This window comes from Barbus barbus, assembly GCF_936440315.1.
Source record: "Barbus barbus genome assembly, chromosome: 22".
NCBI lineage: Eukaryota > Metazoa > Chordata > Actinopteri > Cypriniformes > Cyprinidae > Barbus > Barbus barbus.
Window position 1 is genome coordinate 29358147 of NC_136750.1, and position 19757 is coordinate 29377903.

General features: G+C 37.2%; 1 protein-coding gene across 2 annotated transcripts in view; it reads right to left on the reverse strand.

Annotated features, from left to right (window-relative positions):
- The window catches only part of LOC306888740 (granule associated Rac and RHOG effector protein 1-like), a 38139-nt gene extending 18615 nt beyond the window's left edge, over positions 1 to 19524 (reverse strand). Inside the window, exons 1-2 of one of the 2 annotated variants that reach the window (XM_079447163.1) lie at positions 19491 to 19524; positions 3690 to 4970 (exon numbers count right to left, since the gene is read on the reverse strand). In XM_079447163.1, the coding sequence (XP_079303289.1) occupies positions 3690 to 4199 (510 nt within the window). In that variant the 5' untranslated portion in view covers positions 4200 to 4970; positions 19491 to 19524. Of the gene's footprint in view, positions 1 to 3689; positions 4971 to 19414 lie in introns of both variants that reach the window. The other variant, XM_079447162.1, reaches the window with a different exon arrangement.
- Positions 19525 to 19757: the final 233 nt, after the last annotated feature.

Below are 19757 nucleotides of genomic sequence, written 5' to 3' on the forward strand. Positions count from 1 at the left end.
CGCCTTTGAAAAATAATCAGTGTCTGGACTCTGGAGGAACAACAGCGGCCTGATGGTAAGCTTGCACAGACTGCTAAATAGAGTTTCTGATGTGAGTTACATAAAGCGTGAGAGGCTTTCCAAAATTCACAGGCTCTGATCTGATTGGCGGCCAAGTTTGCCGGCATCATTATGGCATTTATGGCTATTCCAGATTTTGAATAGAGCTGCAATTTAAAATGCAATTTATAAAACACTACTAAATCTACATTTTTACTGTGCTTGTTTGAACACTTTTGCCCAAATTTTTGTGATCATACATCGATATGACTATAACAACTGTTGAGTAATTGTCGACAAATATTTTTGTTGTCGAGTAGTCGTTTGTCTGAGCTAATGTATGAGCCTGCAATAATGCGGTTTGACCAGCGCAAGACTGTAATTCAGCCCTCCTGAATGCAATTCAAGAAAAGACACACAGCACTTCAGAGCAAACACAGCCGAACGTACCTGAAGCTGTTGTGCGGTGTTTGAATGAATATAATATATGCTGCGCACTTTCCTCTCAATAATGAAATAAACAAAAACTGACAGCGGTTTTTGTTAAAAATCAGTTAAAAATGCATCTGATTACAGCAATATGGTTGTTTGGAGCTCTGCAGTAAAGTCCAGTCACAACACGTTTATTTATATAGTACTTTATGCAATAGATAGCCTTAAATCAAGCAGCTTTACAGTATTAAACATGAAAAACCATAGTCAGTGTCGATTTCAGTTAGAATTACAACTTTATCTTCTGTTATAAATCAGCTCTCCAGAGCTGGCTAGTGATTAGGGGTGTAACGGTATGCGTATCGTGTATCGAACAGTTCCAAATTAAAGTGATCATCCCTATCCCCTTGATATGGGGACTTTGGAGTGAGCAAGGCACATGCGTGTCATTATGTAGTCGTTCGGAATGCACTTGGTGAAGGGAGCGTAATTTACTCATTATCTTCAGCTGGGATGTTCCCGTGACAACGCAGCATGGTGTCCGTCAGCAGATTCGCTGACGGACACCAGCATAAAATATACATTTTATGTATAAATTAAAATAGGGATACACCGATACCACTTTTGCCCGATACCGATACTTAAATTTTTGGTACTTGCCGATACCGATATTTTCAATGTATTTGTAAATTTTTAAATATTGGGTACAGAAACCAAAAGAGTATGTATAACGTTACTTTGTTTACTTCATTTACCAAATATATACAGTCAAACCAAAATTTATTCAGACACCTCCAACATTTCTCACATTATCACAGTTTATTCACTATAGTTTAGAAAACGGTAATAAAATATGACAAGAACGCAGAGTTAAACTGTGTCAGAACAAATTCAGCTTGATAATGTCAGATATCATAATGTCAGAATATTTACAAAACTATCAATACCTTGTCAGGCCACCGTTAGCCTTAATGATAGCCTGTAGTCTCCTGGGTATGCTGTCAACCAGGTTCATGCAAACCTGAACTTCAATTTTTTCCCAGACTCGGTCTGAATAATTTTTGGTCCCACATTTGTATCAATTTTACTGGTAGTACACTGTATGACTGTATATTCTTTGGTTATTTTCACACTTAATTATGCCCATTAAAATGTATTTTACAAGTTTTTGTTACTTTCACTGTTAATTTTTTTTTGCTCTATGGTACATCATCTTTAATTTAAGAGCTCCATTACAGCGGCACAGTCCTGTAATCACGCGCTTTGCTGTAATAATAATGCAGGGAACCACTCGTTATAAATCTCCTAACCTTTTCAGAAATAGAAGTTGTGTTTTTATTTTCATCTGAAACGTGCTGCGATTTATATTTCAAAAGACACTTAAATAATGCAGAAACACTAATGAAGCAAGCAAAACACGCACGTATTTGTACTGGTGCAGAATGAGAGGGACACGTAGCCTACAGTACAGCCTAGTGCATTTCACACAGCTAGATTCTCTTTCGCCAGAGAGATTATTTTTGTGAATAAAATTATCACTTACCTTTATTTTGCTTCTTATCCATAGGACTTACAAAAGGAGATGTAAGGCAGAATGATGTGTCCTTCAGTTACTTTTTCATATAGCTAATTACATGGTGAATGAGAGAGTTTCTCTGTCGATCATCTATTTTGCGTGCCAAATATATATTTTTGCATAAATTAATTGTATAATAATTGTAATTACATAATATGACTTTCAAAAGCTGAAGTGATTAGCGTTATATATTTGTTAGAATATGTATAACTCAACATTTTAACAACAGCTGAATAATCAGTGAAAATCATAGATTAGTCGATTAATAGTTCTAATAATCGTTAGATTATTCGATTATCAAAATAATGGTATGTTGCAGCCCTAATTAAAGATGAAACTGTTTTAAAATCTTACCAGTTTGTTAGTTATCTTACAATCCATTACAGTGTTCAAAACAATCGTAGCAAAATGGCAGCAGCTGCGTTTGTATGAAACAAGAAAGAGCGAGTCCATAATACCAGGATAACATAATTAAATATTTGTACAGAGAATATTGATTTGAGTTAATATTTTATTAACCAACCAAATGCAAAGCTTCCACAAATAAAAATTTTTCCCAGCAAGCGAATAGCGCTGACTGCAGTTACTCGGATGAACCTGTGTTATTAGTTTCAACCGGCTGTTATCGGGAGAGCTTTACAAAATCACAAGCTCCAATCTGACTGGCTCCTAAAATCACTTCCAAGGAAGTTTGTGGGCATCATTTATGGTGTTTTGAGACAATTTGTAGCATGTAAACAAGACATTAAGCTACCTTTAAAAGGCACAATATGTAAGATTTTTGTAATAAAATATCCAAAAACTACTTGCACACTGTGATTTCATACAGTTGTGTATTTATGTTATCCCAAAAGTTCCCAAGGATTTGTAAATCCAGAGAAATTCGAATTTTAAATAATGACTTGTCCCTGGTCATTGTCGCCTATCAATGACGTAATATCCGCACTATCCTCAGTTTCCGTTTGTAGAAACTATGGCAGCACACGGACACAAATGCTGCTGTACAGTTAAACTAAATCAATTACGGCTGTCGTGAATAAAATGAAATGAAAAGTGCTGACCGCAGCATTAAATTTAGATCTGCTCAATGTTGCGCCATGATTTTCTTTCCGCGTTTTTACAGTGTTGCGCATTATAACCAATCACACACGAGTCTGTTGAGCTTATGAATGCAATGTCCAATCAGAGGCATTCAGATGAGTTTTTTGTTCACTGCATGCACTCGCTGACTGAATTCAGCTCTCACGCGAATCCTCTCATCATAAACAACAGAGGCAGATGTAAGTATGATGTAAGAGATTCATTGATGAAACTGTGTATTGACAGCTTTACTGATTATAAGGGGAGTTTTTTTGAGAGCTTAAACTCGCGCTAGACTTAAGTCAGCAATAATGTTCTTTGACAATTTAAGTACTTTGCTCTTAGTTTTAATAACTGGGGAAGGTACAGGTAATAAAAAAAAAATGTATTCATTACAACATCCTCCTTCATAGCGTGTCTTCAAGCTTTGGCTTTGTTATGGTTTTGAAAATGCAACCTCTAATGGCGAAAACTTACATATTGTGCCTTTAACCTCAAAGACAAGTACTTCTAAACATCAACATGCAATAATATATGTGCAGGTGGTTTTCGAGCGACTTACCTCAACGTCCTGCAGGCTGAAGTCGTTCTGGTCTTTGAAGTTAGCCGCGCCTGCGCTGAGCTCCATCAGCATTTTGCCAATCTCGGGCTTTATTGCTGTGGTGAGCCGGCTAGTCGTTTCCATGACATGTTCCTGCACGTCCTTCAGTTGCATAGCTGCTTTGGAGTAACGGGAGTCCCGGAAAACGCTGCCAAAGAGCTCGGTCAGGAACGCGCTTGCGCGGCAGAACGCATTCAATGCGTCCAGGTATTTGGAGATGCCCTGCTGGATGTCCGCGATCGCCGTCGCCGTGGTGGCACCTGGGGGCGGGGCGTGGCAGCCAGAAGGGGAGGAGCCTATGGTCGCCATGGGAGAAGGGGTGGAGCAAGAAGTGCCCAATGGGGCGCTGAGGGTCCGACTGAGCTCGGGCAACTGGAACTGTTGGTGTTGCTGCACTTTGTGCTTGGACCCGCCAAGCAAAAAGCGCAGCTTGTAGTCCATTTTACTTTCTTGTGCACTGCAACAATACATAAGTATTTAACGCGCCCAGGAAGTGTCAGTCCTCTCGACTTCACCTTCAAATGAGTTCTGGATGCCTAATTTGGGACTCCTGGAATCAAGTAAATAGATAGCTTAAAGATCCCATCATAGGGGAAGTCATGACAGTATCCCGCTCCAGAGAGAGATGGAGAGTGGTGTGATGGAAGGTTCAAGGAAATCTTGCAGCCCAGCTGCAACTCCAGAAATCACATCAAAATGTTTGCGCAAATATGAAAAAAGATTAGTTTCCCTTAGAACTGGTTCACAGGTGCCTATTGGGAAAAAAAGATCTAGCTTTAATCCTGGATGAAAATCCAAAGTGCATAATCAATCCTTCAAATGGAAGCGAAAAACCCTTCTTTCCGAACGTTTTCCGTAGGCCTCTAATAAAAATAGAAAAATCTTAAAAAGTTCTCAGCAAAAAAACAACATGAATTTTCAGGAGCGGAAAAACAGTGACAGGATTGGCGCAAGCTACGGGGTGATGTCGCCTTGGCACGTTGTGGGCCTGCACCGCTCTGACAGATCCAGTCGGTCAGAAGGGTTGCGAGCGCCGTACAGCTGGTCGGGGTCGAGCGGGGACCGGTTGAACAGACGCAGCTGCCGGGAGAGATCGTCGGGCTCCCTCTTGATCAGTTTCCAGTGCCTGAGGTAGATAATACTCACAACGGAAACAAATGTGCTTCCAGATAGGAGTCTCTCTGCAAACGCAGGCCGCAGCAACAAAAGCACAAACTATCTGTAAGGCCTCTCAGTCATTTCCTGCAAAAGAGACAAAGACAGAATGTCAGTGAGATTGATATCACAGGGAGGATGTGTTTTGACATTTGTTTCCAAGCGTCTCCTGGAGATTTGATTCAGGCATTGGTTGTCAAACAGTGCACTCCTTACAGTGTATTAGAGAGAGTTTCTCTGATCATTAAACCATCAACTATATGAGGCCTAAATTATACTCTTGCTGCATTTGTGTGCAAAAGAATCAAATATTTTCACAGTAATAAAAATGGTGAAAATTGTGTGTAAAGAAACCAGTGTCAACTATAACAAAAACTACTAAACAGATTTTGGTAAAAAAAAAAAGAAAAGCTGAATAAAAAAAAAAAAAAAATTATAAATGAAAATGGAAACATTAAAATAAGTGTGCGTTGAAGCACTACTAAAACTGAAAAAATAAATGAAACAAAAAAAATGACATTAAAATCTTTTTTAAGAAGGATATAAAAAACCTCAATTAAAAATTAAATGCAAAAAAATAAAAGCTACCTGTGAAATGCAAGTTGAAAAGTTCTGAGAATGTTTAACATCTGTATTTATTTGATTGTTTTACACTTGTTTTGTTTTCTTTAGGAATCCTGCAAGCACTTCATTTTTCATTGATATTAAGCAGATGTCATTTTTTGTTCAGATCAAATGTTATGACATTGCATGTCACAATTGTAAACTTAAACTGTTAACCTTTAAAGTAGAGTCTATAAATATATATTTTTATAAAATACATTTTATACATACATTTAACTAAAGAATCATGCAAGCACTTGAATATTTCCCCCTTTACTCGTACTGCACAAAAAATGGTTCAATAATGTTGAATGTTATCGGGACTGATTATTGCAAATGCAGATCCCAGTGTGTTCTGCAGTGTGTTCTGGTTAAACTATTTTTATTTATTAATTTTTTGCTAAGGTTTGCATATATGGTGGTGTGTTCTTAATGACAGCTTTCCTAAAAAATATATATCCTATTCCTAAAATAAGAAATATCCCAATATATCACCTTGCTTACAGTATCGCAATATATCGTATCACAACCCCTGTATCGTATCGCCAGATTCTTCCAATACACAGCCCTAATATATATATATACACATTTACCGAAGTCTCTTTTTAATAGTTTTACTTCTATTTGACATGAGTGATTCCTCAAATGTGTCTTGTCGAGGAAAGTTGTTATTTATAGTATTTATTCATTCATATATATATATATATATATATATATAAATGAAACTGAAATAAAATAAAATACAAATATTAGATTAAAAATGAAAAGAATAAAATTAAACTTTAAAAACTAAGTGCACTTTGAGGTACTAAAATAATTAAAACTGACAAATAAATTAAAGCTAAATGGAGATGGGAATAAAAAAAAAAAAAAAAAAAAAAAAAAAGCCAAACCAACTGCTAATTCACATACTTTGAACAATCATTCACGTCAAATGGATCAAGCTATATCACTATATTCCCCTATGAGAACACACTGAAACACATCACAATGAGCCTTACGTCATGAAAAAACACTTGTTATTATCCCACTGTTTGAAGAACAGGACAGGGCCCATAGCCCATCACAATATCGGCTATTCAAAACCACCAGGTAAAACCCATGAGAGATGTGTTGTTTCGGCCTGTTATTATGCAAAAAGTCCTGTTGGATTTGCATAAGATGAAAAAAATAAAATGCCGCACATTTTAACAGCTGAAGTCATCACACTTCAGATGACAGCCTCAGGTGCTGGATTGTCTTTTACTGAACACAAAAACACGTTCCTGTGCGAAACGCGTCACATCATACGAGACATAATTAGGAGAACTGACTAGACAACCAACAGACAAGTAGATTTTGAAAAACAACAATTTTTCACATCCCTAAAAATAGGGCTGGGCAATTTGGCCAAAAATATTATTACAATAAAAATCATTCAATGAGTATTTGTCACAATTCCACATGTTTGTTAGACCTCAAGAATGAATGTAAACATAACTTTGTTTGTATACGACTGAACTCCCATGAAACCTATTAAATGTGTTTTATTGTTTTCCCAAATTGTTGATTTCTTGTTTTATTAAATTTACTGTTAAACATGGTATCCATTGAAATTAATTCATAAAACTAAATATTTAAATCAAACTTTTTAATCAATTGAAAATATCATCTATAACAATATAATATTTTTAAAGGTGATATTATATCTATACTTTATACTAATTCTGTATGTAGAATTGAACTAGGTATTGCAACCTCCTCAGACTTGACGCATACGCAGGTTGCCAGATTGACGACACCAACCGGAACGAGACACATGACAATGACTGAAATGAAATACGCCGTGTTTCCCGCCAACTGGCAACCCAGGGTGACGAAATACAATTGGGTAAAGAGGCAGTGGGCGGGTTTCACAAACCAAAACAGAGACCGACATTCCGGCACGGAATGCACATTTTCAAAGGTTTTTCAGATAAACAAGTATGTTAACTTAGCATGTTTCTTCAATATCTGCAAACATATGGTATTTTTATGCTTTAGTAGAGTCAAAAACTTATACAAATTAAAATACGGAAGATCATTTTTTTATATATAATATACACACACACACATACACACGCACAATAATACTAATTATAACTGTTTTAACATACTGTATTATGATTATTATTCAAAATCACTGTGCTGCTGAATTAACACTACAGGAACTTGTTGTGCTGTTGAAGCAGCATAAAAACATTTCCAGAAGTCCCTTCTGTTTATCTGCTGTGTTCCAGTGACCTCAAAATCTCACTTCCTTTGACAAACAACAAATAGTTATCTAGGAAAACACGCGCTCACATACACAACGGGCCAAACACAGAAAAACACTCATGTCACCTTTAGAGGACAGGAGACAGGCTCCTTCTGTGAGCCTTTCAGAAAGAGAAGAGTAAACGTCTGTCTCCTGTAAAAGCCCGGTCTTTGAGCGCATGACAAGGAATAGACGAGCGCAGTTCCTGTCTGTAAACCCCGTGGATTAAAGTGTGTTTGAGTGCCAACTGGGTCAAAGCGTTCACTGCTTAACCTACTCAATAACACACAACAGTGGAAACAGGGTGGCACACTTGGCACATCCTACAGAACACCCTCCAGACACTCGACGAACGGGAGATGGCTGGGAAGTGCCCTGGTCGAAGATGAAAAGTAGATCTTGTGATGATGGATCATCTGTGCTGAAGGTCTCGTGCTAAATAAAGTTCAGAACGTCCTCTGTCCGTGCGGCTTCTTGTATTGGCAAAAGCACACTACTAATATCACTGTACAGATGAACCATCAACAAACAATCAACCAGCTAGTAACTTGCTTGTTTCAGTCCACAACAATACCAAACCCACACGTAACAGAATAAGCATTCAAAGATGTACATATCATGTTGGTGGAAACACAACAGTTAAAGGGTCTGTTCACCCAAAAAATTATTCCAAAAAACCTGTTTTGTCCCTACAAAAGAAAACCAATGGGGTGCAAATCACTGGACCAAAACCCAGCAATCTGCACAGCTAAAGTGCATTTTAAAGTATCAGAAAACACACTACGGCTGTTTCAACAGGTAAGCAGCAAGTCAAGAGAGATTTTGATGACATATATTATCTTCATCAGATTCTGAAATGCACTGATTAAACGTTTAACTATATACTAATACCCACTAATGCTAAGAGCATACTTCACGCTGAACTACATGTTTGATTTCTTTAAGATTTTGTTATTTAAAAATAAATATAAATTCAAGTCTCGATGCAAGCTGCTGTAGATTAAAAAAAAGGATAGTCAGACTTCCATTTAAAAACTTGGAGAGCAGAAGAGACTTCTTTCAGAAACAAAACAAAAATAAAATAAATCTAATCCTCAAATTTGAGAATGGAAGTGTTAATATCACACCATGCAGGTAAAGAGATATTTTCTGACTACAGGGTCCTGCTTTATGAAAGCAAACGGTTGCTGTGTTGTATTTCAGGACTGGTGATGCCCGCAAGGGCAGCTGTTGTTCGTGATCCACCAGTTCCTGTCGGGCAACACAACTGTCCTCATACATGAATGATAAAATCAATAAATAAATAAAAATCTAAACAACTGTCCACCCCACCAAACCACACTACAGCGCTGCTTTCCGCTCACAGGACACACTTTGAAAACGTCCTTCACATCTGTTACTAATGAAGCCCAGGAATGTTCCCCTCCACACAGAAAGGTGGATCATTATCAGAGACAGAGAGGATGGCTTTCGTCAGAGTAAGATCAGGACGTCATTTATCACACAGACGAGCATTCAGACGTAACATACCTGCAGTGAGAGGCAAAATTCAGCTTGTTTGGGAAACTCAACAAAAGTGACAAACACGTTCAGCTGAATTCTACGAATGTTTTCCAGACAGGTTTTGGTCTGTTGTCCAACCAGAGCAAAAACATGTTAAACCAGCATAATTATTTAGGGCTTCTTAATACAAACTCAAGTCTATCTTATGAAGCACAAGAAAATTATGCTGATTTATTCATTTTAGTTTGAAGAGGATGAGATGCAACTTCTTGGAAAGGGTTTTACTGTGCAAAAATAATCTAATATTAATGCAACAAATTCCTCTCTCTTTGAACATTTTGTCATGTCAACATATGAAATACATTTATAATATAAAATTATAACTCAATTTATGACCATTAGCATCCTATTCTCACTAGTTTATATAGGATAAAGGCCATGCATTACAGTGATTTTTCCCCTCTTCTTGTTAACCTCTTAACCGTGGTAAAGTCGCTGAAAACTTGCTTTCTTGCATTAATCATGTCACTCTGCTTCTGAAAGCTGTCTGTTTCTTGTCATTTCACCTCAAGGATCAATATATTATTTCATTTAGTGGATCTATTTATGCGCCCTTAAGTGCTACACTGACTCCAGAGCGGCTGTGGGATTATTTCAGGAGTTTCCCATTCAGAAGACAGACAACAGGCGAACACAACACAAGTGTTACACACAGCGGAGACCCCCGTATCCACACATGTGCTGCGTGCAGCTGTCAAGTGTGCTTATGTCAGCACATAGTGCCTATAATCGTTAACATAGATCAGTACCTGACACAAGCCTGTTAAACACAAACAAGAAGAGTAGAAAAGAAAACAAGTATTTTATCACGAAACCAGAACTGATAGCAACAATACTGGACTAACAATACCAGACCAACCTTTACAGTTCCTCACAAACAGTTGTTCAAACTTTGCGTCTCTCCAGAATTCCTGTTTTAGATGCGTCACAGACGTGGTAAGAGCGTATGCCCCCTGAATTCAGACCCCTGCTTCAACTAACGACTCCATTACAGCTGTACGCCAAAAGAGAGCACGGCTCGGGTTTCACACGCACGTGGTGCATTGTGGGAACGATGGCCATCTCTGCTGCTTGGCTCAGTAGCAGGCCTGACGTGGATGAAAACTCCACTGGGTGACTGTCTCAGGACGCTGTGATTTTTGTGATGGAAACGGTTTCTGCGGTTTCTAAATGCAGCGCTCGGATATAAAACTGTGAGGATGACATGTTAAAAACAAGTTTGATTATAAATGTGCAAAGCGTTTCCCTGCTCTCGAGTTCATCTGGCTTTATCCTGCATGCTTCCCAAAGCCAAACAGATTTCACATTCCTTGATACCCAACAGAACTGAGCCGGATACCATTAAAATAACCCACAACTTTATGAGCTCTGGCCGTATTTATGCACAGCTCTCTGTTTGGAACAGTGTTGTTATTGTTTACTGAAACTATTATAAATCACTTTCATTCATTTAAAAAAGTAAATATTTGATAAAAACTTCAATAAAAATGAGTAATATTGACTTGGCACCTAACTGAAAGAAATAAAATAAGTAAATAAAAATGACAAAAGCACATAAAATAACACTAACACCAAAAATGTTATGGAAATATTAAAATTAAAATCTAATTAAAATATTTATAAATATTACAATAGTATATTAATAATGCTAAAATAACACTGCTTTGGACTGGGAAACGCACAAATAAAAAAAAAATACTTTTCAGCTTTAAGATGATAATACACGTCAATTATATGATCGATTTGGCACGATACAACACTCAACATGACAATTGTCATGAATCGTGACGTATCATGATGATATATCAAAAACTAAAAATGGAATTGAAGAGATTAGTAGGTTTGAAAGCCAAAGAAGCTGCATCTGAAGTGGTATTAGATGCATTTACACAAACAGTTTGATGAAGCCGAGGTGCCATAAATGCATTTACACTGCAAAATTTCAAATGCATAAATTATTTTATAAGATTAATGTTTTACATATTTTTTGGAACATACAAATAAAAGTTTAAAAAATGCAATGAAACTTAAATATGACTAAACCACCAGTAGGTGGCGGCAAGTGTCTGTTTTAATGAGCGAGTCATTCATTCAAACGGCTGAATCATTCAGAAACGAGGCAAGTGACTGTCCTTATGAATGGGCCACTGAATCATTGACTCACTCGATTCATTCACAAACGTGGATTTATTCACTAATGAAACACTGCTGTGTGTTGCTCGGAGACACACAACAGTTCTGCTGTGGCTTTGATTGGAAATATTTTCGTCAGCAAAATTGAGCAAAAACAATGTCTACATTTTTACTTCTTGTTTATTGAAATACTATTGTATAAAATCAGTGACACATTGCAATCGTGTTGATATTTGGGGAAACATCATGGCCATATAAAAGTGCTTATTTAAATCATATTTTGTAAATATCTTTCTTTTTTTTCTTTGTGTGTTACTGTGTGTGTGCTGTCTCTCTCACACACTCACTCAGGCTGTGCAAGCAAGCCTCATCTGGCACGACATAAATACATTATCGGTCACCGATCCGGGCCGGTCATGCGAAAAATCGGCCGATTCCGATCACTGGCCGGTCAATCGGTGCATCTCTAATTTAAATAATACACCAAATCACCTAAAAAACCCCCAGAAATTATGCAACCCAATCACAATGCACAGTCATTTTTATTTGAAGTGAACACCTGTGTCATTTTAGCTATGGAAAAAAATCATATTAATTTTACACATAGGGCACCGCTATTAAACAAGAAACCAATTCATGTTTTACTTCATGACACCAAACCACAAAAAGCACTATGGTGGTACAGTGATGCTATCAGAATGTGATACTACGGTACAGAATGAATTATTAAAATTCACATACCACAGTATTTACAAGGTATTCTTTAAAGTACCTCGGTGCACCACGAGAATACCATGGTACATGACTTGAAAGCCATGGTAGTACTAATGGCATCAGACCCAAAAACATAGAAACACCAAAATACAGTCTAGTGAGTGAACATCCATAACACTGTCAATTGGAAAAACATGATAAACACCGTGTGTCTAGTGTTCAAGATTTTAGCAGGGCTCAGGAATATTAATGAAGACGAGACTGCTTGGGGGTTTTTTCCTCAGGAAATTATACACGAAGGAAAGTAGACAAGCAAACGAGTTTAGACTAGTTACCTCAGAAACCAAACATCAAGAAACTACCCCATATAAACCCCGTCCAAAGCCATCGCAGCTCCAGATATCAGGCCAAACCAAGCATCTAAAACCGTACGACGGCAACGATTCGGGTACAAGGAATGCACAAAACATTTAGAGTGAGCGTGCATTTATTCATCAACATCATTACTATAAACGTGTAAGGATTCTGGCATGCCAAACAAGATTTTAATTGCTCTTATGATCTAATTAATTCAGAAACCACATTTCCTCATACATTTGGAGATCTAACAGAAATCCCAGATCCATCACTAAACAGCAATTTAACATTAAACAAAAACGTTCGAGGGAAGATTTTCCTCTCGTGGCCTTTGGCATACTTGGAACAGTGTGACCTCAGCAAACACAAAGCTTAAGACAAAAGAGTCTTGCATTCATGCTGAATGACCTCATTGCTTACTATAAGCAGTCCTGACGGCTCTGATTCTGCCATGGATAAACTGGTAACAGTGAGAGAAGTCATTTGTTTTGAATGTGCTCTTTGTTCCTCAAAATCTTTGGTTTTGGCTAATGAGAAAACAGCAGCGAGCGCGTGGAGGAAAGCCCTGCCGATAGGCGTCTCGTAAGGACATGTTTGTGAAACTCAACCCTTGGTGAAACTCGCTCAAACTTCCTGCAACACCTGTTTTTCAGATATCATCGGTGAGCTGATGGACGGCTGATCAGCTTTCTAAAGATTTTTCCAAGGAAAATTTGAGGGGGGAGAAAAGAAATCCCTAAAAATCTGAGATAATAAATAGCTAAGATGCTGTGCAATTCACATACTGATTTCTATTAATTGAAGAGGAGTATCACAGTGGGTTAAACACAGATTAATATCTATTAGCACAGAAAAAAGTATAATATCTTGTGTTGCAATAATCAGCAATATTCTATTTTTAATATTTATGTCAACGTGCAATCTACTCTATTTAGTCATGTTTCTGGTCTTACAGTGAAGGATTTATCAGTCCAAATTGTTCCAAAGAGAATAAAATTCTCTTTATAAATTGTAATCAAAATGTAACAACTTCCTCCGCCTCGGAAACAACTTAATTTTTTGGTTGGCGTAACGAATCCCTCCTTCGCTACATCCACCTGACACCAATCTAGTACGTAACACAAAATAGCACCCATGTAAATCCTGATAAATCACAAAAGTCCTGCTCTACATTTTTTGGGATGAGAAAATGGTAGGGTTGGGCTGACTACTGATTAATATAATAAGGTTTGTTTTATGTTAGTTTGTCTTTGTAAAATATCATTGAGAAATTTAAACAATAGATGTGGTTTTGATGCTCTTTAATGTGGTGTGATAGATTGCTGCTGCAGCAGCCTCAGTTCAAGGACACGAACAGATCATCTCATTCTCTTTACTACTAGTTATAGAATGAAATAAATGAGCATCAGGTGTTAATAAAAGATACAGTACATATACATATATATATATATATATATATATATATATACACACCGCGTCACCGCTGGTAGTTGGTCCATTACCACCGTCGCAGCCCTAGATATAAATACTTTTTTTTTTTAAGTTTGAGTGTCCAGTTTAAAAGTTTGTCTTCAACTTACATTCAATTTATTTCAGTGTTGATTGTTCTACCTAAAAATAAATAGGACTAGGTTACATTTACCCTTTAATGTACCAACTGAACAGGGTTCCTTGTATAGTCTACAGCTTGTACAGATTTTAGTTGAAGAAAAAATTTACCTGACATGTATCCAAATAAATGGATATCAAATCGGAATCAGAACAGAATCAAATCAATGGCTTGCGAATAGGGTCGGGAATCGAAAATCGATTCCAATTCCAGAATCGGATACTTAAGGTCAGGAATCGGATGCTTCTTGTAAAATGAAAACTTTGATTCCGCCTATCGATTCCGGTGTGCGCTTTTTTTTCCTTCATCTGTGAGGACCCAACCTAACGATCTGCCAGGACCTTGCTCACTAATCTAAGCGCTCCAGAGTTTGGCTACACTTGCAATCGGAAGCCAAAAAAGCTAAGTATAATATCTGTGATAAGCTAAACATGTTGCAAGAGAGGCGTCACCACCAACATGTCAAAGCACTTTAATTGAATAGATTGTTAACACGATTGAAACACCAATGTGATTCTATTCCTAAAATACAATGATTCGTCTGTTTCATTCCTCAATCCTTGACGTGTCCGATCACAATGCTGTGATCACTTGGTTCGTCCGTGCAGCGAATGATCACATCAGCGTGATTTGAACATTTAAATCTGCGTTCGCACTGCCGCTGACCTAAAGAGAGCAGCTGTCATCTGTCATAAATGAAACAGCTTCACAGTATTTTCAGCTACAGTATCATTATTTCTGTTACAAACATTCAAATCACAGAAGTACTGGGATAAAAGTTTATAGTTCAGATATAAACTGAAGAGAATTACCTTTTGAAAGTAATTTGACACTTCAAATGAAGATTTATCGATTAAATTGTTACGCCAGTAGGTATGGAAGTCCGTTTCCGTCATTGAATAAACAATTAAAAAGGTAATTGTGACATTTTATCTCACAATTCTGACTTTTTTCCTCAATTGCGTGATACAAAGTCGCAATTCTGAAATTTTTTCTCAGAATATAAACACAATTGTGAGACAAAGTCGCAATTCTGAGAAATAAAGTCAGAACTGTGAGGTACAAACTAATTCTGAGAACCTTTCAGTCTCCCCCTGCTCAAAACTGGACTTTAACTCGCAATTGAGTGTATATCTGAAGGAAAAAGTCTGAATTGCGAGAAAAAAAAGAGTTTTTATCTCACAATTCTGACTATATAAATCGTAATTGTGAGTTTATACCTCACAGTTCTGTTGATATTTGTTCATGGTATTCAGCAGCAAATAAATGGTTTGCAAAAAGACACACAGGATAAATGTTTGATATCATTATTTAATCACATTGGAATCAAAACTGGAAATCGAAAAGAATCGGATCGACTAAAATTCAAACGATGCCAAACACTACTTGCGAATCAAATCAATTTGTGGAATCAGTGATAATTCCCAGGCCTAGAAAATAGGTTGTTTTTGGTGACTTTAAGGTGATTCATTTAGTAAAGACTGAGAATTCAAGGTGATGAAGCCAACAACAAAACTTAGCAATAGTTTAAAGTTTAACTTACACTCTAAAGCTCAATACTTCTTTAACATAATTTAAAGAGTGTAAACTTTTAGACAAACTTGTCCTAAAAAGATTAAGCTACTTATGTTCTGCTTCAAACAAAACTTGGTACTCGATGAAAAAAATCCATGAAGAGTGAGAATGGCTAATCTGACTTGTGTTAGAAACGCCCTTCCCCCATGAAAAGATTCCATTGTGACATTCTAAACTGCAATAGCAGTCAGCAAGAGAATGCAGCATATTCCCAACAACACTGGAATGCTTTGTTAGGGGGATATCTTTCAGACCGCCGGCCCAGCCAGCAGCACACACACACACACAGACCTACGGCTCGCATGTATCCAAACCGAAATACATGCAACCTTGAAACGTCCATCTGAACTGAGCTAGAAAGCAAAGAAAACCAATTCTACATTCACAGACTGTCATAAGAGCAAACATCGCTTTGTGTTGCACAAAGTCATTAAGAATTATTCTGAGAAAGAGAACTGAAACTTCATGAAAACAGCATGTTTGGCCACTCACGGATGACCTGAGCATTATTTCCATAGCAACAGTATTAGCCAACAACGCTGCTCATATTCCAAATGCTGGTCAAATAAAGAAACAGACGTGATTGTGTTTCACAGGAGGATGCATAACATATATAAACACATAGAAAGTTTTAATGAAAGTAAATTTAAGATCAAGTAATAAATTGAAGGAAAAAATTAATCAAAATGTTCTCTAAATGTCCAAGCAGCACACGCTGAGTTATATTAGCATCACTTCAAAGTTTGCAAATGCAACTTCCAACAGATCTTTATTACTTTTTTGGATATAACTTTTAATGTATCAAACGCTGCTGTCCGTCCACTGTGTTTTTGTCTTGGTATTTTGTAAAATGAGATAAAAAAAAGTCATGATTTCTGAGAAACTGATCAAAATAAAGTGAGTTTATAATTAAAATTCAAAGAAAAAAAAGTTTTTAATACCTCACTGACAGATATTTGTTCTTGTGTCAAGCATAACCTCACTTCATTTTGCCCAATTTCTTTGAAAACAAGACTTAAATGTCTTTATTTTTAGTAAATGTGTTTTAAGAATGTTCAATCATGTTAAAAGACGACAAAAATACTGAGGAATAAAATCATTTTTTGCAGTGTATGCCACATTTAAAGCCATGACTATGAATTTAAGACTTTCAGCTCAGATTTAAGACTTTTAAGACCTGCATAAATTCATTTGTGAATAAATGCAAAACAACTGAAATGCTTGAAGCATCATTCTCACAGGTTTGATTCTAAATGATTTCATTTTGATGGATAACACACAAACACAAATATTTCCTTTCCACCCTTCTGACCACAAAAAATAGGTCAAATCCATTTCACGCACAGTGCAAAATCTCCCAGACTATAAAAATAGTCTTGCATTGTCAACAGGTCAGAAAAAAAAAAAAAAAAGAAACGTTCCGGACGATCACGAGAATATACTTCTTTAAATAACTAGCCCTGCTGAAGCATCCATTAAGCAGCGAGTTTCATTCCCAAACCGAAGGGACCCAAACAGGAAATACATTCCACATGAACTCAGAGAAGCCATTGCCAGCGAGTCTCATTCGAGAGTCGGGCTACAATAGCTCAGAGGGGCCGGCCGTCTGCAAAAGAGGGTTTAACGAAAACCCTGGTTGCAAAACACAATGAAGTTCACACAGAATAGAGTGCAATTGACCTACTCGCATTCATCTAACAAACTAATCACAGGCTTCAGTGGAATCCAGGGTGAAGAATGTGGAAACTAACAATTAGGATCACAATCACACAGTGTTAAAATGTTGTTTTTTACGTTTGCAGACTATAGGAATACTATAACATCAGCGTGTGTAACGTGTTTGTTCTGACAGGTCTCAGAGAGCAGGAAAAAAACAGTACTTCAAAAAAGAATTCAGATCCAGCGGTTTAAAGTTAAAACATCTTGATGATGGATTTGATTCTTACAAACACACAGCTTTTGGCTTCTTAAGATATTAATTCATTGACAGGAGTGGTGTGGATTATTGTGATGTTTTTATCAGCTGTTTGGACTCTCATTCTGACGGCACCCATTCACTGCAGAGCATCCATTGCTGAGCAAGTGATGTAATGCTACATTTCTCCAAATCTGACGAAGAAACAAACTCATCTACATCTTGGATAATCTGAGGTTGCAAATTTTGCACGCATAAAAAAAAAAAACACTAAAACCATAAATAAAATGAGACTACATTACACACTTGCAATGAAAACATACTTTGCATAGACCAAGTTAAATTTTGTATGGCGCTTTTAACAAACTGTTTTAAATCAGCTTTGCAGAAAATCATGATCTTCATGTTTATTATATTTGAATATATTCGAGTAGGGATGCATTGATCCGATACTCGTTGCATCCCTATATTCGAGTCTTAGTCGACGCATTTAGTAAATTAGAGATGAACGATAAATTACATTTTTGCAACGATACAAGCAATCAAGAAGATATATATATGTTGCTATATAGTATATCACCATATGCGAGTATATTGCATGCACAGAAAAAGCTGGACATTCTCATATATCCAACTCTATAATAATATTTTGCAATGAAATAAAAAAATCAGACATTTCAAAATTACTAAATAGTATAGCAATGTGCATATAAATATTGTACTTCTGAATTACTAAACAAGAATAAACTAAATGATAGTAATTACAAATTTCAATATTTGGTCATGATGATGACTGTGCTGACATGCAATGTAAAATCTGGGTCCTGAAACAAAACCAACCGTTAAAGAACCACAAAAACAACCAAATCAAATCCAATGAAAACACAGCAGAAATGCTCCAGCAAACTTTTTCATTTACGGGGTGACAAATACATTTAACTTCACACTGCAAAGTGTATTTCAAGCTACATACAGGCTTACACTGGCGTGCAGTTGAGTATAAATATCCTGAAATATTCTGAGAGCTACAGCCACTAGAAACACTGCAGGAATCTGGATCCTCCTGATACACACAATTCATTTAAATAAACCAGTCTGTGATCTCCTAGACACTCATTCCAGCGAAAACAAAACCAAGCCCAACCAAAACCAGCAGTTAGGACCAGTTCCCCGGTGATAAACTACCACTAGAGCCCGAGATGACCTCATTATATTTTGCATTGATATGGAAGATTGTCCATTTCAACCCAAATCTAGAAGTTTCCGACACTTCGACACCCGTGAAAACACTGATTCATCTCCAGTGACACTCGCCAGGGGTTTGTGTGTGTATGACACCCGTCGGCTGTCATTAGGGTGTTAAAGGGCTGCAATGAAGCGTATCGCTGCTTTTTCAGGGCGTTGAAGGGTCTCCAGCCCCAGTGTAATTTAGGGACCCCGGGAGCAGTTTTAATTACGCCATTAATTGAAGTAATTAAGATCAGACCGGCAGACTGCAGCAGATTTGATGAGATTTAAACGGCTCAATTCTGATACAAACGAACCAAATACTCTTCACAACCCACATAACCGCCGAAATACCACTTTAGTGCTTTCCTGCTATCGTTACGCTCCTTTAACAGCAACGAAATTATGTTTCAAATGATTATACAAAAAGCATCAGTGTTTATGGAGCTAATCTCAGTTAGCCATTAGCACCTCTCGTTGACACGGATTGAAAAAACACGTCCAAACACAAGCGCTCGCGGCCGCTCCGGGCGGCGGGCATTAACGGACTCAGGTCCTACCTGTAGCGGCTCCGGGAAAGGCGTTTATCGGTGTGAAAAACAGCCCGATCGGCGGTCGGATCACGGCATCACTTACCAGCTGTTTGTCCCCACCCTCCTGTCTGTGGAAAGCGGAAATGACGCAGCGAGTCTTCCGAGCGCGCGTCCACAAAGCGCGAGCACGCCATACCAAAGAGCGCGTGCACTCGATTAGATTTTCAGTGCATTGTTGCTCGCCTTACAAAATACTACAGTTTTCACCGAAGTACAATATTTATTGACGTTTTTGTTCCTATATGTATAATGGCTAATAAAAATAATAATAATACATTATTATTTTTTCTATAAGAAGTTTTTTTAAGTA